At 49.5% G+C, this 23,625-nt stretch overlaps 2 protein-coding genes and 1 long non-coding RNA gene across 3 annotated transcripts; 2 read left to right on the forward strand and 1 right to left on the reverse strand.

Annotated features, from left to right (window-relative positions):
• Nucleotides 1-1,793: 1,793 nt before the first annotated feature.
• On the forward strand, nt 1,794-3,486 carry COX7A1 (cytochrome c oxidase subunit 7A1). The gene is made up of 4 exons (XM_019749983.2): nt 1,794-1,935; nt 2,614-2,700; nt 2,822-2,906; nt 3,354-3,486. Exons 1-4 carry the CDS (start codon nt 1,921-1,923, stop codon nt 3,407-3,409), a joined length of 243 nt encoding a protein of 80 aa, XP_019605542.1. The 5' UTR covers nt 1,794-1,920; the 3' UTR covers nt 3,410-3,486.
• A 662-nt stretch (nt 3,487-4,148) lies between these two features.
• CAPNS1 (calpain small subunit 1) lies at nt 4,149-11,063 on the reverse strand. The gene is made up of 11 exons (XM_019749982.2): nt 10,938-11,063; nt 9,994-10,226; nt 8,998-9,031; nt 8,636-8,725; nt 8,409-8,466; nt 8,250-8,314; nt 7,078-7,146; nt 6,897-6,975; nt 6,640-6,756; nt 4,868-4,926; nt 4,149-4,710 (listed from the first exon to the last, which is right to left on the reverse strand). Exons 2-11 carry the CDS (start codon nt 10,206-10,208, stop codon nt 4,684-4,686), a joined length of 813 nt encoding a protein of 270 aa, XP_019605541.2. The 5' UTR covers nt 10,209-10,226; nt 10,938-11,063; the 3' UTR covers nt 4,149-4,683.
• Nucleotides 11,064-11,149: 86 nt separating this feature from the next.
• On the forward strand, nt 11,150-16,192 carry LOC141567644 (uncharacterized). Its single transcript, XR_012490492.1, has 3 exons — nt 11,150-11,283; nt 14,566-14,666; nt 14,769-16,192. It is a non-coding gene; the product is annotated as an uncharacterized LOC141567644 (long non-coding RNA).
• Nucleotides 16,193-23,625: the final 7,433 nt, after the last annotated feature.

A 23,625-nucleotide genomic window follows, 5' to 3' on the forward strand; every position in this document is an offset into this window, starting at 1 on the left:
TCAAGATCCAAATAAGGTCCACATATTGAGATTGGTTGGTATGTTTTTAAGTTTCATTTCTTTAAACCACAGTATTTTGGTGCCTTTTTATTAAAGCAACGAAGTCTTCACGCTAATTAATACAGGGCAGCATAGCTTACATCTCCCAGCTGACTCTTTATCCTAAGTCTGAGCCCTTTAGTCCTATAAGGTGACAAAACCATTCCTAAAGGAGAGCAATGGCTGCGGCAGCTTCTGGATTTGGGCTTCCTGACCGTAGGTCAGTGCTACGGGGGTGTGGTCTCAGCTTCACCCCTGCAGGGGAGGCTTCAGAGCAACAGCTTTCCCAGGTCAGTTTTGAGGTGTTCTGAGAGTCATTCCTGGAGGACTAGCCTAGAAGCATGACATGCGTCCAGTGCTGCTGCACAGGGCCCCACTCAGAAGGGCTCCGTGCTCGGGGTTTAATGCTCTGCAATTGCCATCTTGAAATTCTTAATAATGGTATCTTGGATTTTGTGTTTTGTAAGTGAAGTCTGATGGGACAGCGGACAATGCACCAGGGACTTGCTCATTCTCTCCTCCCACCACTCTGCCACCAGGAGACAGGTTCCTGCCTACTCTTCTGACTCCTAAGGGCTTGGGCATGGGTGTAGGGAAGGTCAAGGTCCAACACACATACCCCCATGGCCTCTGAGGGCAGGGCAGTGTGGCAGCCACCCCCTCCTCAGTTGGCACACGAGGGCACAGTCAGCAGGCGACCAGGCAGGGCCGAGTGTCTCGCCAACCTTTGATCCAGGCCCCCAGCTCTTCTTGGCAGGGAAATTGGCATTACCCTGTGGGAAGCAAGCCTGTGGGAAGGAGATGCCTGGTTTGACTCCTCCACCTCTGGCCAGGGCAGTTCAGTGGCTGGTGGGGAGAAGGGAACCGGGCAGCCAGTGGGCCACACGTGTAGTGGGCACAAATGCGGCCACTTCCTGGGGATCCCCTGAAATATCTAGAGATGGCTAGAAACTATAAGCACTGAGGTCCTACTTTTTAAGTTGTGGGAGTTAGAGAACATTTGGATTATATTTCCTTCAACAAATAGTTATCAAGTCCACCCATGTGCCTGCCAGGTGATAGGGATACAATGTCAACTAGGGAATCTAAAGTCAACAGATAGATAAATAAAGCAGTGACATTGTTTTCCAGGGTGAAGAACTGAGCGTGGCCATGAGGGTAAGATACAAAGAAGCAAAGACAGTTCCCAGGCAGTGGAGTCATTTTGTACCCATGTTTGAAGTTTTCCTTGATAAAACGAAGTTAACTAAATATAAAAATATTTTATATATGAACCTTGTTAGGAAATAGTAAAAATAACGGTTTTTGTCTGTTTCTGTGCGATAGTTATTAGCTTGGTTATAACTGTTCGCTCAGCTTTGCTCTCAGCAAACCTTGAAGATTCTGATTTAGCCCCACGTTAGATATGGGAACCAGGGCTCAGAGGTGCAATCATTCGGTCAATGTACATAGAACAAGGAATTCGAACCCCAGGTTACCTGCGCCCTCACTCGCTTTCCACAACCAACCCGGGTAGGAGGAGATCCGAGAGATCCCGGGGAGGAAACGCACTTGCCCTAGGCCGGTATCGCCGCAGAAACAAAGCAAAAATGTATTCCCTGGTACCGCTTTCCTCTCCACTTGGACCAATGGAGTCCGAGATGAGTAACAGATGGGTGCCTCAACCATTTGGCTGGGTTGGAACGTCTTCTTCGCTCGCCTATTGGATGAATCCTAATCTGGCCGCTGGATTTTCCCGGCTCCACCCTATTCCGTTGCGCCGGAGACTGGGCTGTCGGGTGGCGCGCCGGGGGCGTGGCCTGGGGTTCCCGGGGAGGAGAGACGACTCGATGTCCTTGGGCGTAGAGGGGAGGTGACTCCAGCCGGAGAGGAGGACGCAAAATGAGGGCCTTGCGGGTGAGGGCCCCCAACTTGGAAGCCTTCATCCCCAATACAAGACTCCCTAACCATCCCGGGATCTGGGGCCTTGGAACGTGAGCCCCCTTCAGGGTTTGAGACTCCCTCCTAAACAGCCTGGGCAACCCCCCTAACCCCTCACCTCCCAATCCAAGAGTTTCTGAGAGAGCCGGGAAACCTAACATGGCCCAAAGCCCCGGGTTTGAATTTCTTCCTTCATCCAGGGCTCCCCTAACACCTCGGGACCCAGGTACTGGGAATTTAACACCCCCTTCCCCTCCCCCGGACTTCTTAGGCTGTTTGGAAACCCCATTAGGTACTCCAGGTCAAGTCCCCAAATTGCCGGGATCTGGGCTCCTCCCATTAATCCAGGAAACCCTCCCCCTAAAAAAATCTCAGGATTTGGACCCGCAGATTACGAGCTTGTCCTCTGGGTCCGCTCCTCTTCCAGGACCCTCTAGACAGCCTGGTAACCTCCAAGTCAGACCTTCTGGACGCGAGTCCCCTTCTGGGCCTTTCTTGACAGGACACCCTCCCCCACTCATGTTGGCAATTCTGATCTTGCCTTTGGGAAGCTCCCATGGCCTGGGACCGACTTCCCACAGCCCACCCCTCGCTGGACCCACTTGGAAACTCCTCTCCAGGTGCCTCCAATACCCCATCACCCCTTCCCCCCAGGTTTCCCAGGCACTGATTCGCTCCTTCAGCTCAACCGCCCGGAACCGCTTGGAGAACCGAGTGGCTGAGAAACAGAAACTCTTCCAGGTAAGCGGAGCAGGGGCGGGGCGAGGGGAAGACCTGGGGCCCTGAGCTCGCCGGGGCAGGCGGGGATACCGTCTACGCGACAGCCAGCTCCCATTTCTTATTGGACGCCCCCAACATCCAGGAGGACAATGACCTCCCAGTGCACCTGAAGGGCGGGGGAATCGACAACGTCCTGTACCGACTGACCATGGCGCTGTGTGTTGGGGGTGAGTGCGGGGCCGGGCTAGGCCTGAGCTTGCAGGAGGCCTTCTCCAGCTGGAGTGTGGAAGGTCTGGTCCTCAGGCTGGGATTTGGGGAGAGCTGACTAGCGTCTCAGCTGGAGTTTAGGGAGGGAACTGGGTTCTGAGCTGGCCAGGTTTGGGGACAGTACTGGAGTCCAGGCTGGCAAATAGGGAGAGAGCTCCCTAGGGCTTGATCTGCCCCAGCACGGGGTTTGGAACCCAGGCACGAGCTGGGGAGAAAGCTCAGGGCCTGGTCTGGATCAAAGACTGGGGATTCCCTACCTGAGTGCAGTTTGGGGAGGGAATTGGAGCCTTAACTGGGGCTGGGATCTAGACTGGTGATTTGGGAGTCTGCAGAGAGGCTTAAAAGCTGAGATGGGTTTGGGGAAGCAATTCGGGTCTCATTCTGTATTCCCCGCACTCCCTCCCTAGGCACCGTCTACAGCCTGTATTGCCTTGGCTGGGCTTCCTTCCCCCACAAGAAGTGAGACCAAGAAGCCTACAGGACCTAAGGGACTCATACAAACATCAATAAATGTGCCGGCTTTGTGGGGAACCCAGCCCAGCTCTGGCCTGTGTGTGTGTCCCTCAGCCCATCTTCCCACTAGCAAGCCCACTGCCCCTGCCTTGAGTCCTTCATGCTAGACCAGCGCTATTCCTAGGATGTTACTGCCTCTCAGCCCTCCCAAGAAGAGTGAAGGACCCCAAAAGGCAGCCCTGGGTTGCCCCTCAAAGTTTGGGGACCTGGGGTGGTGTCCTTGAGGACAGACTCTATCCTGGGATAGTAGCCCCTGTCCCTGCAGAGGCCTGAGGGTGGGAAGGAAGATGCTAAGCACCGTCATGACAAAACAAAGGCGTAGGCAAGTGAGGACAAACTCAAGCCCAGGAGAGCCAGGCAAACATGGCCTTGGGAAACAGAACGAGGGGTGGCACTGACACCTCCCACTAGCCCTGCTCCTGCAGCAGGAGCAGAGATCACCCAGGCCTCTGGGTCCCAATCTCAGCTTCCACAGAATCTGTGAGGCATCTCAGCAAGAATGAGACTACAGCTCAACTGGGATCCAGTATGAGAAAAAAGATAAAAGGAGTAGGAGACATGTAGATCCAGACTTGGGGATAGATATGAAGACCAGCAAAACCAACGCCAACCCACCCCTGGGACCTAGACTCCCTGTGTCCCAGAGAGAGCCTGAGCCATCCCTCAACTCTCAGAACAGGAGGCAAGTCTCAGAGAGCAGTAACTGGGGTACATTTATTTCTTCCTGGGCTTGGCAGGCTGGGAGCAGAACACAAAGGCACTGGGGCATGTGGGCCTGTTATGGCCTGGAGTTCTGCTGCCTGGGTGGTAACTGAACAGGTGTGCCAGGGTGCATAGCACTGGAGTGATCCTCCTAGAACTTGGAGAAGGGCCCTTGGGGAACAGAAGCAATACCAGTGTTGGGATTGGCACAGATGCACTAGAAGGGTTATGGAGTGGGTGTGAGATGGGTGTGCCGGGGGTGCGGCGACCTGTGGGGCAGGGTGTATCAGAGTGTCTTAGAGCCAGGGGTGGCTTGGGACATGGCACGTAGGGACATGTTGGGCCTGGCTGTTGACTGAGAAGCTACGGTAGGTGCCAACGGCTGAGAGAATACGGAAAGGCCGGTGGGTCAGCAGGACCCATGAAGACATGACTGCAGACACATTCAGCCCTGGGAGAGACTGAAGAGTCCAAAGTGACTCCTACGATGAGGTGATGACGGGAGAGGTCTGGGGTTCCCATTCAGGAATACATAGTCAGCTGCAGCCACTGCGGAGAGGAAGGCACAGAGAGTGAGAAGCAGGGAACCCGGGAGTACCAGATGCCCTGTCTGCCCTCACCCAGGGAAAATAGCAGGGAGAGAGCCCAGCTCAGAGATGGGAGGGATCCCTGCTAGGAACCCACATCACAGGATGGGAGTTCTTACCTCCTGGATGTTCACCTGAATTTGTCCAGTGCCATCTTTGTCAAGAGATTTGAAAGCACCTAGAGGAAAAGGAAAGGGTTGGGGGGATTGGCTTTCAGAATAAAAATATGCTAATATGTAGGATGATGATAATAATGGCTAGTACTTGATTGAATTCTTAACTCTGGCCAAGTACTCTATAAAGTGCTTTCCATGTCTTAATTTATTTAATCCAATTCTGTGAGGAAAGTGTCATTTGAAAATTAGGCACAGAGAAGTAATGTGCTCCAGGTCACACAGTGAGAAAGTGAGGAAATTGGGATTGAAACCCAGGCTGTTACCCACCTCAATAATGGCCTCCATGTAACTGACCTGTGGGGCCCCCCGTCCCCTCTGCCCGAGTCCCAGCCTCCCACCTACTTCTAACCCCTCCAGTTCCAGCCTAAGCAGACAATTGGAAGGAGGCTCTGCAGGCTCCACTTCCTGCCCGACAGTCTGGTGTGGTTCCCACTCCTGCCCTGAAACTCCACTCTGTGTTCCCCAGCCACAGCCAAACCAAGGTAAACAGGTGTCCACAATGCCTCTGCTTCTTTGCTCTCATTCACTGCTCAGTTACCACCCTCAGGTGTCCACATACCTGCTGGCCTAGATATTGCACTCGATGCAGTTACTACTGACCCTCTTGCTGGTAAATCCAATGGCCATTTCTTGGGGTTACCAGCGCGATCACTAACCAACTGAGCTGAGCTAATCAGCCGCCCCAATGGCCATTTCTTGAGCCTTTTCCTATGTGACTTTTGGCATCATCTGCCCTATTGTCCACTCCCACGTTCCCTTCACATCCCTGACATACCTGTCCCTTTTCTTCTACCAATGCTCTTAATGCATTGTCCTCTCCAGACTCTTGGGAGGTCAGGGCATCTTCCTAAAGCCAAACCTGACCCTGTCCCTCCACTGCCTACAACCTACTGTAGCTCTCCATTGCCCCCAGTAGTGTTGAGCACCCCTGAAATTGGCATTCATAGCCCTCCGTAGCCTGCCCATGCCCAGTGCTCTTGCTTCCTTTCACTCAACTCTCTCAGACATGTCCGAGTTTAAATTCTGGCTTCGCAACTTCCTCGCTGAGTGGCTCTGAGCAAGCAACTTTGCCTCCTTGAATCCTAGGTTCCTCCTCCATAAAATGGGGACAATAATTTCCACACCTCAGGGCGGTCTTAAGGATTCAGTGTATTGGTGTTCAAAGGAGCCTTCATGATCCAGCCCCTACTGACCCCTCCTTACAGCCTTGTCTCCCTATCCCACACCCTCTTCAGCACTCTGAACTGAATCCAACAAAAAACACCAAAAGTACCATGTTCTCTTTCCCTTTTAGGCCTTCACACAGGCTGTTTCCACTACAACACTTGTCCCCACTTTCTCACTGGGGTCACTCACTCCTCCTCAGCCCTCAGGTCTCAACTCACATGTGTCTTCTTCCAGGAAGCCCTTCTTGACCCCACAGGCTGCATCAGGTGCCTCTTAAGTTTGAAGCCGTCAGAGCCTCCCCAGTCACAAATCTAAACGCGCTATGCCATGAGATTCCCTTATCCCAGCAGCAACCGTTCTGAACTGTCACTGATGATTTGCCTCTCCTCCATTGGACTATGAGTGACACAAGAGCAGGATCTGGGGCTGTTTTGGTCACTGCTATGCCCCTACCATTGCCCACGTCAGGATTAGGCTCCAAAACCTCGGCCAGTGGAAGCTGAACAAATAAAATCCCCACCCAGGAAGAGAGCTGTGGTTTTACTCACGGAACATGGCATCTAGCCTGACCAGGCAGCTGATGAAGTTGTCAAAATCCATGTTTCCTCCCTCGTCCGAGTAGCGTCGGATGATCATGTTATAGAGATGCTCATTTAGGCGGAAACCTGACAATGGTTTAGTCTCTCAGGTGTGGGGGCCACATGGCCCAATCTACTCCCAGCCCCCGGATTCAGGCTCAGACCAGCTCAGTGGAGGCTGCCTCATCATTCCCACCCGCCACCCCACCATGTGCCTCCAGCCATACCTGCTGCCTCAAAGGCCCCTGGGAGTTCACTGCTGCCAATGGTCCCTGAACGGTCAACGTCAAATTGTTTGTATATGGCCTGTGGGGACAGAGAGGTTGGGGTTCATTTGAGCATCTTGGGTCATGGCATCTTCATGGCGTCGGAGTCTTTGTGCTGGGAGTTTCAGAGGTCACCACACACCTGCCACTTTTTGATGTTGTTCCACAAATACTTGAATTCCTCAAAACCCAGCTTTCCTGTCGTGTCACTCTGGTAGAACGGTGTTAAGAATAGCTGTACCCAAATGCATGCATTGTACACCCTGTGTACACTACAATGATAACAGCCAATCAGGGGAACCTGGGCTAAAACCCCAGCTCCCGTCTCACCTTCCTCATGTCACCATGGGTGTGGCTTTATTTCTCATTTTATCCATACATATTTTACTTTATATTTCTAAATGATAAGGAATCTCTTTCAACATAACCATGTGGAATTATAATGAACTTTTCCAAACTACAAATTCCTCACCTGAAAATAATTGCTAATTCCTCATTTATAAAATTCTTGATAGTAATTCAATTTCCTAAATGTTAGGACATGTAAAAAAACAAGGGCATCTTAGAGCTCTAAGGAAATGAGGTGACGGTAGTGAATACCTACTGGGTTTGTGATTAGAGCAGAATGAGATATTGGCAGAAAGCCCTTAGCTCGGGCTGGCATTTGATAAGTTCTCAATCAACAACAACAATGGCCAAGACTTAACAGATTACCTATTACACACCAGACAATGCTAAGCTTCTCAAGAACATTACTTTTCTCACTAAGTCCTCCAGACACCAGCCCCACCAGTATTATTCTCCAGTCAGAGACAGAAACATTCAGAGCTGAAAAGTCTACTTGTGTAAGATCATAGTAACATCTAACACATTATCACTCACCCCATTATACAGATAGGCAAATTGAAGACAGAGAGGCTCAGTAACCTTGCAAAGGGGCAGAGCCATTATTTAACTCTATGAAGCACACGTACGTGATCATATGACATGAATATATGTACGTGTGTCTGCACTGCCTTATGTGCTCAGTGCGCATGTATCCAAGATTAGCTAATGACTGGCCCATGTGCAAATAGACATTTTCCTGTGCATATGCCTTCACATATCTTCATGTATGTGGGTGTCGCCTGGTATACATGTGCATGTGCACATACCTATGGCAGTTATAATAAGCTTGGGTTCTTAAACCCCGAAGACCTGAATCCAAATTCCTATCCTTCCACTTTTTATGAAAGCTACATCCTGGCTCCCACTCGTGCTCTCAGAAAACTCCCTCTTCACACAAGGCCTCCCCCATACTGCCCTTAAGGATACATCCATCACGGCCACCATGCTGCGACATGTGTCAATGCCAAAACCATCAGTCTTCAGATCTGGGTCTGCGGGGGACAGGTTGACAAGAGGCCAGAGGTCACAGCTACCCCAGCTGCCATGCCTCTAAACCTTCCCTATGTGTTGACCCTAGTCACTCACGTCGGGTCACGACCTTGTTGAGAATGTTCATGAGTTCTGTGGCGCTGACCTCCATGTCCTGCAGGGAGAAATTAGGGGTGGATCAGGGGTGACTGAAAGGGGTCTGGGAGTGTCATGAAGGAGGATAGGAACTTTTGGATTGCCATGGTTGAGTGTGTATGTGCAAGGGCCACCCAAGGGAAGGCATGGAAGGGTTAGGACAGGTCTGGGGACCCCGGGTTACTTACCTCTCCAGCCAGCTGGGCAAATAGCCTCCGGAACTGCCGGACTTCCTCACTCTCATTGGCCTCGACATTGGAGTAATGGGTTCGTGGGGGCTACAGAGGGAGAAGATCTCAGAGCAAATAAGGGGAGGGGCAGTACAGACCTAGGTGGGAAAGTCAGAGTGGGCAGTGTAGCTGAGTGATCAAAGGAATGAGAGGTGGTCAGTGAATAGGGAGTAGGTAATAGCTAAGTTTGAGGACATGGAAAGGGAGAGACTTAGTACGAGGGATATCATAAGAGGGAGAGGGGCTTTTCTAAAGGGACATGGAGGGGTGCTGGAAAAGGCGTCTTAGTGAGAAGTCATCAGTTGTGGAGGTCGGCTTACCGGGGGCTCTGGGTTGTACTGCGCAGCCGCCTCGCTGGAGGGAAACGGGAATTAGCGCCAGGAGGCGGGGCGTCCAACTGGCAGCCCCCAAACTTCAACCTCCCCAAACCCCAGCCTGCCACCCTTGGCCTGCCTTATCTGTCCTTGTCCTCACGTGTCCCTATCCTTGCTGCCCTGATTGCACCTGCGAGGAAACTATCAGGCTCACCCCCCTACGGTGGGCTCCACTCCTACCAATGCAAGATTCCTCAATAGACCCAGCCCCCTGAAAGGCGTACTCTATAAAATCTGCCCCAGTTTTGCGGGGCACCGCCCTCCCGAGATTCCATATCTGTCTAGGAACCTACTCCATCCCTAGGGCTTCCTGAATGCTGTGTCTTCCCAACATCCCACCCCAGTCCCATTATTTCCTGCCCCTTCGAGGGATCACTGCTCGGTGGCCAAGACTAATTACACCCCTAATTTGGCAAATTAGACAACCTGCCCTACTTCCACTACGACATTTTTCTATTTTAATCCAGCCAGTTCCCGGCAAGGCCGTGCCCCTTCAAAACCATTTCTCCTATCTCAGTAGGCCTCGGCCTCTTCAGGGCGCACCTTCTCATTTATCCACCTAGAAGTCCGCACCAAGCCCACTTGACAAGCCTTGCCCCCACGAAGTGACACCCAGCCTCACTGGCTCCGCCCCCTTAACGTTCGTTCTCAGATTAGCGGAAGCAGGCGATATCCAGCCTCTCTAAGCCCCACCTCCCTAAGCCCCACCTCCCAAATCCCTGCCGGGACCCATCAACAGTCAATCGCGTCTCCCCAAAAATCATGTCAAGCCCCGCCCTCATAAACTGCAGTCAGCCTCATTAGGGCCCGCCCCCTCAAGGCTGGCCTCCCAGGTCCCGCCCAGCCTAATTAAGGCTCCAGGTCAATCTCCAGGTTACCCCATTCTATTCTTCCCGGACAAGCCTCCTCCGCCAGGCCCCGCCCCCTCAGGCCCCGCCCTACCTGATGGCGCTAATGACCCCGCCTAGAATGCGCATGGCAGTTCCACCACCACCGCCGCCGCCGCCGCCGATGCCGCCGCCGCCACCGCCTCCGCCGCCGCCTCCGGCCCCGCTGATCAGGCCTCCGAGCACATTCCCCAGGCCCCCGCCCAGGCCCCCGCCTCCCCCGCCGCCGCCACCGCCGCCGCCCTTCAGGAACGAATTAACCAGGAACATGGCTACGACTCCAAGTTCCTAAGGAGGAAAAAGGGGTCAGCTGGCCTCCTCGCCCAGAGCCCGCCCCCTCCCCACAAAAATACGCATTTCTGGCAGCTGGACGTAGAGAGTAATATGAGGCCTCCAGGCGAGGACCTATCTTCCGGCTGGGGCTTGAAGAGTCCATTCGGGATGGGGTCTGGGCTTCTGAAGGAGAGCAGTTCTCGGGTGGGTGCGATAGGGACGGAGGATCAAGTATGAAACCTCCTCCACATTGAAAGTGTCCCGGTCAGACTTGAGGGGCCTGGATTGAGTCTACACATAGGCATCATTAAGGGTAGGGGTCCAGGTCAGGTGGGGTTCTCGGGGGTCCCAAGTTGGTATAAGGCATCCTGGACATGTCCGGACGCCCGAATCTGAGCCCCCGAGCCCAAGAACTGGACCATGGGTCTTGGGCGGTTCAGGGGCGTGGATCAAATTCTCGGTCTGGAGGCCCCCGGGACAAGGTTTTGGAAATCCAGGATGTGGGTTTGAAGGTTTAGGTACTCCCAGCAGCGGGATTACAGTGTCACCGCCAGGTCTGTGGGCTCCGGTCTAAGATAGTGGGTGTAAGCCCCGGGCCCGGGATAACGGGGTTCTCCATTAGAACTGGGAGCACGGATCTAGCCGGGACTTTAGGGCCTTGTAGGGTCTGGGAGCCGTAAGGGCCGGGATTACGGAGTACAGGGGCAGTCTGGCCCGGGCGCTCACCGCCTCTCTTACACGTCCGCTGGTCCGCTCCTCTGCGCTGCTCCCGGGCCTCTGGCTGTGTCCGGCTTGGTTGGGCGGGGCCCGTGACTCAGGCAACTTTGACCGGGTTAGGCTCTAGGGGGCCGCCCAGACAACATCCGCGCGGTCCTAGAGCGAGCCTTGAAACTGCGCCTGCGCGCGCGGGCCCTGCCTTGCTAACGGGGTGAGACCGCCTGGGCCCAGCCCAGTATTCTTCCGGCGCCGCGGGCTGTATCCCGGCCCTGACTTCATGGGTTTGAGGTTGTCCCTACATCTCGCCAGCCCGGTGAAGACACCCGGGGACGAGAACTCCAGAGTGACACCGCAGGTTGTAATGGGAATGTTCGCCCCGAAGCCGGCCTCCACCCGGCTACAGATGTGATTTTTTGTCGGCTCGAAACGGGACTCTTGGCACCCGGCCCCTATCTCGGCCTTGTTGCGACAGACAACATCTTAAAACCCCGAGTTTTATTTGGCTCACAGTCCGGGAACAAGCATCCGCATCTGGCAATGACTAAGGGTACACTAGGTTTTCCCGGACCTTGCAGCAGCCAGGATGGTAGTCAGACTGCGGGTAGGACTTTGCCGCCTAAGAAAGCGGCCTTGTGCTCTCCTGCACCCGCATTCATTCACCCCCAAGTCAGGGTCACCAGAATAATTTTTCCTGAACAGGCCCAAAGTGTCACCTCAGTCTCTAAAGAGGAGCCCGGACACAGGAAGAGTCTGCTGGCCAAGACCTGGTGTCCCAGGCTAGCCTTCCCAAAGTCTGGTGGTGGGCGCGGAATGCAGAAACGTAGGGAAAGTGGTAACTCAAGCCGCCTTTAGAGGCCTTTCTCTTGCTCTCTGGTTCCAGACTTTCAGGGCTCTTCAAAAGGAACTAAATCTAGCTACTGGGCAGTCTGGCTATCTGGCCGTTAGCCTCTCCCCTGGAGGCTGGCTAGGCTTGTTGGAATCCTGCTTCTGAGGGCTTGCTGGGGCCAGGTCAATGAACTCCTCCTACACAAGCCTTGTCTATGAGGCAGGCACTAATAGAAGAGAAAATGGAGGCTCTGAAGGCAGGGTCACTTGCCTGAGGTCACAGAGGGTGTCAGGACCAGGTCTGAAGCTGGGCTTGGCTGATCCCAAAACTCTTGGTGATGACTAATACAGATTCCCTTCTTACCACACCCCTCCCTGCCAGACAGCAACTTCTGTTCTCTGCCCTCTCCAGGGCTCGCTTGCTGCCAGGCCTTCATATGGACTGTGCCATCTACCTGGAACACTTTCTCCCTTTTTCACCTGGTTTTGTAGCTCCTCAGACTTTGGGTGCCAGCTCAGGTGTTACCTCTCCTGGGAAGTCCTCCCTGTCTCCACCCCTCTCTGAGAATAGGTGTGGCTTCCAGTTACATGCTTGTAACTTGTTCTTTCTCTTAGCAGTCACTGCCAATTACAATCATATTGTGATCCAGGTCTGTGTCCCTGACCTTTAACCCTGGCCAACTCCAAGTCTTAGGCCTTGGTCCACCTCTCTAACCCACTCATGCCATAGAGGATCTCCCTCACATGTGTAGCTTAAATTCCATCTCTAGGCTATCAATACCCAAATTTCTACCTTCAGCACAGGCGTCTCCAGGCTCCTATATCTTGCATCCTACTCACTGTCTGTATAGGGGTCTTAGAGGTGCCTCAGGCTTCACACATCCTAAACAGCTCCTGACCTTCCTCCCAAATCTGCTTCCTCCCCACCTTCCCCACCTAGGTTAATGGCATCTCTGTCCTTCCAGTGGCTGAGACCAAACACCCCAGGGTCATCCTTGACCTCTTTCACACCCACTCCAACCCATCAGCAAACCTCTTTGACGCTACCTACATAATCTAAACTCCTCCTCCCCACCCCCCACCTCCATCCTCTGCCTCCTGGACCTCACGGGCGCCTCCTCCCTGGTCTCCTGCTCATGTCCCTGTCCCCACAGTCTGCTCCCCACAGGCAACCAAAGGAAGCATGTGAACCTGAGTCAGGTCAGGGCCCACTTGGCTCGTAGCCCTTCCTAGACTGCACCTCACTCCAGATAAGCGTCAAAGTCCTCACCATGGGCACCAAGTCTCTAGTGCTCTGTTCTGTCTCCTCTCTGCCCTCATCTCCTCCCTCTTAAGAAAGTGGGAAGAAGCCCTACTGGCTTGACCTGGATGTTCCCAGCTGAACACGGACAAGACACAGAGGAGGAGGCTCTGCCAGCACATCAATGTCTAAGCAGGGGGGCCGCTACTCCATTACGTAGGCCCTCTCTAGCCCCACCTCAGTGCCTCAAGTCTGCACATCTAGTGACCTCAGGAAGCCCTACACTCCCTATCCCACCCCACACTGCTCTTTATCACCTGCTAACATACTGAGTAGTTTACTTATTTACCTAGTTTCTTGTCTCTCTTCCCCACTAGAATGTGAGCTCTTCAAGGGCAGGGATTTCTGTATGTCTTGTTCACAGCTATGTACCCAGTTCCTAGAATAGTGCCCAGCACATCTTAGGTACACAAGTATTTGTTGAATGTATGAAATATTTTGTGTGGATTTTCTCATTGAATTTTCAGCACCGTCAATGAGATAGTACAGCAAGCATTACTAAAGTCTTCCACCCTTTTCCGGACTCCTTTAAACTCAGGCACGGTTATGTGACTTGTTTTGGCCAATAAAATGTGAGTGGAAATGTTGGACGTGTCACTTCCCAGTGTGGCATTTAAAACCAGTGCAGGATGCTCCGGGCTCTCACCTCCTGCCTAGGCAACCTTGGGAGCTATGCAAGCACAGCGGTGCTGCACAAAGGAAGCTACCCGGATCATGGAGCCATGGCATGGAGGACTTGTGCCTGTTTCTGTGAGAAAGAAATAAATTTTGAGGTGTTAGTCCACTAAGATCTAGGGCTCATTTGTTACCACAGTGTAACCTAGCCTATTCTGACTGTTGCAAGTAGATGTTATGATGCCCATGAGGAAACCAGAAAAATGGAATTACTTGTCCAAGATCACACAGCTAATAAGTACTAGAGTCAAGATTCAGACCCAGGAAAGCTGGTTTTGTAGCTCACGCTTTTAATCCTCACAATTTGCTGCCTCAATGATATTACTGTTACAATGCTACCAAATAGGAAACTCACAATAGTCATGACTGTCCTAACTAATGCCTCCTGAGGGCTTGATGGGACCAGATTAGAACAAATAATTTGCCGGTATGTCTTGGAAGGCCTCTCGCAACCTTCTGAAAAAGGAACTAACATGAGAGGAAGTGGAGGTTCAGAGAGGGGGAGTCATTTGCCTGAAGGCATGGCAGAACTAGGTCTAAACCCAAGCATGGTTGATGCCAAATAGTTATGTGATGACTATTCCAGATTACTGTACCTCCTCTGCCCTCCCTTCAATGGTGTATTAGTCAGGGTTCTCCAGAGAAATAACTAACAGGCCATAGGGAGAGAAAGAAAGAGATTTATTATACTCATATACACCCTGAGAGCAATTTCCCATGTCCCTAAAAATATAATTTTGTGTGTGTTCATAATATTCCATCATCTGAAATTTACTAGAATTTTTTTCATTCATTCATTTATTCAACACACATTTATTGAGTGCTTACTAAATCCAGGCTCCCAGATGTGTGATGGAGATGTAGTGGTGAACAAAACTCCTGGGGCTTATGTCCTAGCAGAGGAAGACATACAATAAACAAGGAAATAAATAAACAAGGTAACCCTTCTCTATTTTCAGATAAAGCATGTCCCAAAATATGTGGCAGAGATTGGCTAACTGCTTGACTAAAACTGCTCCTCTTTTTTCTTCCACACACAGAATTACATTTCCCATCACCTATTGCAGTTTTGTATGGATATGTAACTGACTTAAGGCCAACGGCATGTGAGCTGATGTGTCATATCCAGTCTCCAGGCTTGACCTTAAAAACCTCCCACAAGTGGTCTTCACTTTTTTCAACATCCATGGGCTCAACAGAGGGGACTCTGAGGACCTTGAGGTGGGCAGAGCCACAACATGGAAGGAGCCTGGGTCTCTGCTAGACTCTGTGGAGCAGAGTGACCCCACTGACTTACATTGGACTATAGTGTGAATTAAAATATAGACTTATTAAGCCACTGAGTTTTAAAGTTTCTTCAGTTAAAAGCAGCAAGCATTGTTTACTTTAATACATTCCATGAAGAAAGAGCTCTGTGGTAGACTGATTACAAAAATTACCTAATTTCCCACCCTTCCCTGTATTCTTACCCTGTACAATCTGACTTTGCAGCTTCTTACATCAAGGTGTCTATCCCCCAGCCCTTTGAAGCTTGAAGCTTGACTGGCTTTGTCGTTAACCAATAGAATGAGGTGGAAGGACAGTTTAATATTTCCCAGCCTAGGTCTCAAGAGGCCTTATGTCTCGCCTCTTCCCCTATTCTGATTTTTGTACAGCCAAATTCATCCATCTTTTCCTTGGTGGTTTGTACCCCCACTACACTGAAGTTCACAAAGTCTTTCCCCTTACAGAGGTCATTCAATATTTGCTGGTGAAAACCTTTAGCTTTTCATGTGTAATTCCCCACCACCACCTCTCAGCACACACACACACACACACACACACACCACTTTACTCCAACTGGAATTCATTTTGGTATATCATGTAAGATGAATTTCCAAATTGATATTTTCTCCAAAACAGGTGAGAGATCAATTCAATTGGTACAACACAATGCGTCTAGCCTATTACAAATTCTTACATTCTCTAGTCTGGAAAACCATTCTGTTACATTATCCAATGGATTGTTCTTACACTAAAACCACACTTTAAATTATGTGAGCTCGGGCCAGCCTGGTGGCTCAGGCGGTTGGAGCTCCATGCTCCTAACTCCGAAGGCTGCCGGTTCGATTCCCACATGTGCCAGTGGGCTCTCAACCACGAGGTTGCCAGTTCAACTCCTCGAGTCCCCCAAGGGATGGGGGCCTCTGCTCCCTGCAACTAAGATTGAACATGGCACCTTGAGCTGAGCTGCCACTGAGCTCCCGGATGGCTCAGTTGGTTGGAGTGTGGGCTCTCAACCACAAGGTTGCCAGTTCGACTCCCGCAATGGATGGTGGGCTGCACCCCCTGCAACTAGCAACGGCAACTGGACCTGGAGCTGAGCTGCGCCCTCCACAACTAAGACTGAAAGGACAACAACTTGACTTGGAAAAAACAAATCCTGGAAGTACACACTGTTCCCCAATAAAGTCCTATTCCCCTTCCCCAATAAAATCTTTAAAAAAAAAAAAAATTATGTAAGCTCCATGAAAACAATGATTTTTGTCTGCTTTGGTCTCAGCTGTAACCGTAGTACCTAGTAAAGTGCCTGGCTCTTCACAGATCTTGATAAATATCTGTTGAATGAGTGAGTGAATGAATGAGTAGATGGATGGGTGAATGAATACAAAGTGGCAGGCCCTGTGCTGGCATTATGATTGTTTATATTGTGAAAAACATGTAGTCCCTTTTTCTGCAAAGCCCACAGGTAACCAGAAAACAGTTCCTTAATCCTGTATCGGTCACAACAGTAGATCAGAAGAGAATGTGTACAATGAGGAGAAAAAAGGCCCCAAGTTAGTACCTTAAAGAATGTTCTGCATACCAAAGTGGGACTGTTTTTAAAGCTTGACCACCAAGGCTTTCACATTCCTTGCATGGAGAATTGGGATTTATGTGGCTTCTTCTTGAATCTGGGTGGGTTTGTGATCACTTTGATCAATAGGCAGCAGAGGAGTGATACTATGTGACTTCTGAGGCTGGGTCAGAAAACGCTATGCAGCTTTTGTCTGTTTCTCTTAGAATACTTGCTTTGGAGAAAGCCAGTTATCACACAAAAAGTCCAACTACCCTGAGACTACCGTGCTGGAGAGGCCATATGGAGGTGCTCTAGTTAGTCCTCATGGAGCTCCCAGCCAATAGCCGGCCAAGTTGCTGAGTCACGTTAGACATCTAGCCTTGAGATGACTCCAACCCCAGTCAACTTCTGACTGAAACACAGGAGAGATCCCAAGCTAAGCCCTTCCTAAATTCCTGACCTACAAAAACGCAGGAAAAATTAAATGGCTGTTTTAATGTTCTGATTTTTAGATAATATTTAATGCAGCAATAGATAATTGGAACACTGGTGCATTAGGTATCTATTGCTGCTAACAAATTAAAACCAAAATTTAACAGCTTAAAACCATACTGAGCTCACATTCGCCATGGCTCGGGAATTCAGGAATGGCAATACCCATAACTGGGTAGTCCTGGCTCAGGGTCTCTCATGAGGAAGCAGTCAGGTTGTTGGCCAGGATGCAGTCATCTCATGGCTTGACCGGGTGTGGAGGATCAGCTTTCCAGCTGGCCCATTCACAGGGCTGTTGGCAGGAGGCCTCAGTTTCTCACCATATGGACCACTCTCTATAGGGCTGCTTCAGTGTCATCACAATATGGGAAGCTGGCTTTTCTCAGAGCATGTGATCCAAGAGGGGTAACAAGGATAAAAATGCAATGCCTTTTATGACCTGGTCTTCAAAGTCACACACCATTACCTCTGCCATGCTCTATTCGTTTTAGAAGCAAGGCACTGAATCCAGCCCATACTCAAGGGAGGGCTCTTAAAGAGAGACGTGTCAAAGAATCTGTGGACAGATTTTAAAACCTCCACAACAGGGGTTGCAAACTGAATCCCTAACTCTAATCCTAAAGCAGCCAGACATGTAATGTAAATCAGTGAGCAGGGCCTGGTGTAGAACAGGGCCTGGTGGAAACCCTGGGGCACGAGGGTACCGTGCTGTGCTACTCTGGGCTGTATTTACACCCATACCTGTTCTACACTCTCCCCTTTCTGCCCGCATCCTAGGCCCAGTTCCCAGTCTCTCCCTTCATCTATGTTCACCTGGAGTTCAGCTGATGGGAAACAGCCAGAGACTGGAGATGGGGAGGAAGAGGCCAGGGTAATTCTCCTCTTTCTCCCTTTGGTTGTGGCTCCTCCCCAATTCCAGTTCCTACTAGCCAGACAATCCCACAGTGTTTCCAGCTTCTACCAGGTAACCCTTTCTACCTTTGTTCCTCCAGCCTAGAGTGGCAGCAGCCTCCCACTGCTGCTAACTTCCAATTGCTTCACCAGCTCCTGTTCGGCCGGTCAGCAACTCCATCTACTGCATAACCACCTCCATGTGTTAATGACCCTCTGTTTATTATGAGTTAGCCCCTGACAGGTACAGCAGATCTAGCCCACCAGGCCAAGTAGAGAAGTAGGCTTTGTGTTGTCAGATATCTTAACACGGCAGAAGCCAGAAATCAGGATTGCCATGGGGACTATTTGGATATTTCCAACACTGGGGACACCTGGGAGGCCTTCAGACCTTTCAGGGGTTTTCTGAGGTTTAAACTATTTTCATAATAATACTAACACTTCTTTTCCTATTCCACTCTCATTCTTTCATGAGTGTGCAGAGTTTTCCAGAGGCTACATGATAGTATTCAATAGTTTGCATGCAGAAGCGGATATGAGAATCCAACTATCTTCTCTTTAGCCAGACATTACAAAGATTTCCAAATGTAAAATAATGCCACTCTTCTAATTTTTTCAAAAGTTATTTATTAAAAAGTTAATAATGTTAACATGTAATGGTTTATTTTTTTAACTTTTAATTTCTAATGCGGTAAATATCTACAGATATAACCCTCATAAACAAAAGCTCTTTGAGGTCCTCAAGAGTTTTTAATTGTGTCAAGAGGTCCTGAGACACAACAATTTGAGAACCACTCGTCTAAATGTCATGGCAGGACCAGTAAGCTGAGGTGAAGAATTGCCTCTTGAGTTTAGCAATAAAAAGTTTAGTTTTGTGGAGCAGAGGGAGAGGGATGGAGGGAGGACCATGTAGACACCTTTTTCCTGAAGTTTGGGTGTGGTTTGATAATGGATACATCAGGCAGACAACACAAGAATCCAACATTGGATCTTAATGTCACAAAAAGAGAAGACAACCAGATGGCAGGTATGTGCTTCCTGATGGAAGAACTCAATCCCACCCATAAAGTATACTTACCCTAAAACTGAATCTGAATCTGACCCAGCATTTGGATCTACCAGTTTGTAGAACATACAGGGATAGAAAAGCATATTAAAGGATACCAAGAGGTGCAACCAGCCCAATCAGATTGGGAAAGCCTACAGGGAGATGGAGAGCGCGGGGGAACTGCTGCCCAAGGAGACTGAGAGGTCTCAGCGTGTGGACACTTTGGATTCTGGCTTGAACAAGCCAACAGTAATAAGACATTTATGAAACAATTGGGGCCTTCTGACTACTGGACGTAATTTAGATAATATTAAAGAATTACTGCAATTTTTGTTAGGCGTGATGGACACCGCTTATCTTTTAGAAACACATATGGAAACATTTCTGGATGAAATGATATGTTGCCTGAGATTTACTTTATTATAAGGGAGCAGGGGAAGGGAAGGGCCAGAAAATTTGAACACGATTGGCCATATGAGTATCTTGACAATTACTGAGGCTGAGTGATAGGTACTTAAGAGATCCTTATATTACTCTAATTTAAAAATCCCTTAATACATTTAAAAAAAAAAAGTTTAACCGAAGAAAACAGAGAAGAAAAGGGACTTTTTTCCTTTAAGATAGGAGTAACTTGACCCGGCTTGAGAGCTGACTAGGAGCCCAGGAGAGTGACCGGTTGAAATGCAAGAAAGCGGGAGGGAGGGCAGACAGGTCAGCAGGCTTCCGGTCAAGAAAAGAGGCCATGTGGGTTCTTCTACTGCGGCCAGAAGGTCAGCTCCAGCACCTCCGCCAGAACGTCGGTTCCCACTGATTAAACTGACAGGATCGGATGGTCGCCTCCGCCTGCGCAGCACCTCCCCCACGTGGTAGCCAAATCCCTTCACCCAATTCCCCGCGCGTCAGGGAGGGAGGCAAGACCTCCGCTTCCAGATTTGAGCCATGTGAGGTTGAGAGTGTCGCTAGGTTTTCTGGAAAATTCAGTTCGCGTGCCAAGCTGGAGCCACGGCCCTGCGCTGCTGCCCCCACGTGGCGGCTGAGCAGTAATTGCCCGTGTCTGGAACAGTGCCGCAGCTGGGGACGCTGAGGTTGCAGGGGCTTGGGAGGCTTGTGTCCTCCAGGGAAACTATATTACCTTCAGACTTGGGCCAGGAAAGGTGGGATGGGAGGGGAAACGGTGAAGAAATTGGGGACAGGGCCCACTGTGAGGATTAAGTGAAAGCCAGCATAGTAACTGTTGACGCTAATATTGTATAGTCACTTTTATACCTACGGCTGATACTTTACTGTGTAAGCATTCACCTATGTGCCTGGCTCTGAATTTAAGCGTTTTACATTTATGAGCTTATTTTATGCTCACAACAATCATTTGGGGTAGGTACTATTATCAGCCCCACTTTATAGGAATGAAGCTGAAATCCAGAGAAGGAATACTTACTTGTTCAGTCTCGCAGCTGTGACAGCCCTGGGATTTGACCGAGGCTATCCAATTTCAGAGTGTGCTTCTTCACTGAAGTTACACCACCTCTTAACCTACTGACTGAATTATCCCTAGTTTGTAATTGGTACATGAATCAATTCAAGTGGGCTATTGTGATGTTTGAGTTAGTGATTTAGCCCAGCTCCAGCACAAAGGTTGCATTCAGCCTAAGTTTGTATTTAGCACAGGGATCAAGTTTCTGATCAGCATGAATCACGGAAGGGATTCAGACCTACAAAGCCCTGTCCCCTTTTGTTCATGTGACTTTGATTCAAATGTCTCCCACACCCATCCCTTCTTTTGTACCAGCACCATCCGCAGATTTAGCAGTTTTGTTCTCCCACCGCCACTGCCAGCAACCTCATTCATAATGAAATATCACAGCCAAAAAAAGAAACAAGAGGCAACATTTGGTAATTATGTTTTTGTCTTCAACTCCCAAGCAAGGACTGCGTCAGATTCATGAGTGTTCTCAGCATCAGGTATGACATACAACAGGGGCTCAAAAAATGTACAGGGTTGGACATTCACTGTCTTCCATCAGCACTGAGCTAAGAATTAAGGGGAGGGAGGTGGATGGTGCAAAAAGCAAGGGCAGTTGTTGGGGGGCAGGAGGATTTAATGGATCTGGTGGAAGGAAATCCCACAGCCTCTTCCGACTGCTTCCCCTGAGGTTATGGATCTAGTAACAGGTAGAGGGTGGTCAATGCTGGGGCTGCCAAAATCCATGGTCCTATTTTCATAGTAGTGGTTGGGAAGAAGCTAATCAGCACAGGAGTACGTTCCAAAGCCCACTTTGCATCTAAGGTGGCTGCACGGCTGACAAGTTCTCACCAATACAGTATGAGCAGAAGTGAAACGTGCAGAACAGGTTATTACAATATATAGTGAACCTTCCCCACACTGTCTCTCTCTCTCCTATTTGCCAGCTGGAAGCAGATAATTTTGAGCACATGGAAATGATGGAGCCACAAGATGGAGTCTGGGTGTGTGAATCAACCAGAATCCCTGCATCGGACTGTGGGGAAGGGGGTATTTGTTATAGCAGCTAGTATTACCGTAACACACTGACCACTATCTCCTTCCTTTCTGGGCCCCCTGATACCATTAAAGCTAAAGCACCAGGCCATTCTATAAGTGACTCTCTAATCCCTGTGGTCAACTTTTACAAAGCACATGTAGGTTTCCTATTTATAGAAATTACCAGCATGATCCCTTCTATTGTCATCAACAATTTAAACGTGACCCCATGTTCGTATCTGGGGCCAGCTTCTTTCATGTTGACAGCTGGAAGGCATGAAAGCACACCCTGGAAGTCTGTGTGTAGATCTTCCACAGCAGTTTGGCAGACCCTCATGCACAGTGACTCTGCGACCTCAAAGGTATAACTTTGGGCGATCATCTTCCTGCCCCTACCCTTTGGCTTCAACGGAGGTGTACTCTGAGGCCGAATCCTAAAGTGAGTCTCAGGTCCTCAGTGCTGATCCATTAGCTGGGCTAATTCTGTCGGACTCTGGCTGAACTTTGGTTGGCAGGTGCAGGCTGGGAAGTTGGGGATGCCCCTCTAATGCTCCTCACTCTGACAACTCCCTGACTTGGAAGAGGCCTAAGCCTCGGGGTCGTTTTCTAAAGTTTTGTTTTGTTCTTTTGTATATTGACAACACTGATTTGTGTGTGAGTGTGTAGGTTTATATCTATTCCTACTGGGTGTTTGATATGAATCTCTGTATGTGTGGCTCCCCCATGAGAGAAACTTTGTACACTGTGTTTCTGCATGTGACCTCCCGTGTCTGTGTTTTGAGTAGTGTTGGAGTGTGAAGCTAGGTGTGTGTTCTGTGTATCTGAGTGTGTGTGTATTACGGTGGGCATCAGAGTGCATCTACCTGAGGCTCTATGTGTATGTGAGCAACTTCCCCCAAAGATCCCTTCAGCCCTCAGACAATTCAACCTCATTCTGCTCACTGTGGTTGCTCCTGCCACTGCCAACTTCTCCAGCAGTTACAATTAACTGCAACGATTAAGTAGAATCCCTTAAATAGCCATCCCATCAAGAATCCCTTCAAGGAACCAACAAGGGGTTACTATACATGCAGACACACGCATGGTGTGATTCAGGCTGCATGCGTACATGTCATATACCTGAGGGTACAGTGTTCTTTGCCCAGTTCTACAATGGTATAAAAGACTCCATGCTACTTCTAAAGACTTTAGATTTCTTTCTTTTTTCAAATAAAGTTGACCCTTGAATAACATGGGGGTTAGGGGTGCTGACCCCCCACACAATCGAAAATCCACATATAACATTTGACTCCCCAGAAACTCTAATAGCCTACTGTTGACTGGAAGCCTTATTTATAACATAGTCAATTAACACATATTTTTATGTTATATGTATTATATACTATTCTTACAGCAAAGTAAGCTAGAGAAAATGTTTAAAAAATATAAGGAAAATACGTTTACATTATTTATTGAAAAAAATCCATGTATAAGTGGACCCTTACAGGTCAAACTCATGTTGTTCAAGGGTCAACTGTATTAAATGAATAGATAAGGTCCCCCACCCACAGGGACTGTGGTAGAACTACTTGTTAACCCCCAATATCCCTTCTCCCCAGCTTCTGTAGTACAGGAACATCTGATATTTGGCTTGGAACATGTCTTCCCAGAATAAAAACTGTATTTCACAGCCTCCTTTGCAAGTATTAAGTGACCATGAGACAAAATTCTGGCCAATGAAATAGGAACAAGTTTTGAGTTGTACATATACATTCCTTAAAGATGAGGGGAATTTCCTCCTCTGGTGCTTGGAGCACATGAGGTGGGAATCAGGAGGAGATAGGAGAGCAACAAGATATATGGAGATTGAGACTGGCCTTTGACATGGAGAGGTCACCATATTACCGGCAGCTCTTGCTGATTACATGAGACTTGACATGAGGAGAAATAAACTTCCATCTTGTGAAAGCCACTGTTATTTTGGGCCTATTTGTCATAGCAGCAGAATATTATAGTAACTAATAAAGGACAAAGAAGAGTCTCATGGGCCTCCAGCTACGAGCTAAGGGATAAAGCCTCATCCTGCCCAACCTCTACTTTGCCCAACCCCCTATTTCAGCCTCACCTACCCAGCTGCCCCCAGCCCCTCCTGTAATCATCAAGTCCTCCTAA

This window comes from Rhinolophus sinicus, linkage group LG11 (genome assembly GCF_036562045.2).
Source record: "Rhinolophus sinicus isolate RSC01 linkage group LG11, ASM3656204v1, whole genome shotgun sequence".
Classification (NCBI taxonomy): domain Eukaryota; kingdom Metazoa; phylum Chordata; class Mammalia; order Chiroptera; family Rhinolophidae; genus Rhinolophus; species Rhinolophus sinicus.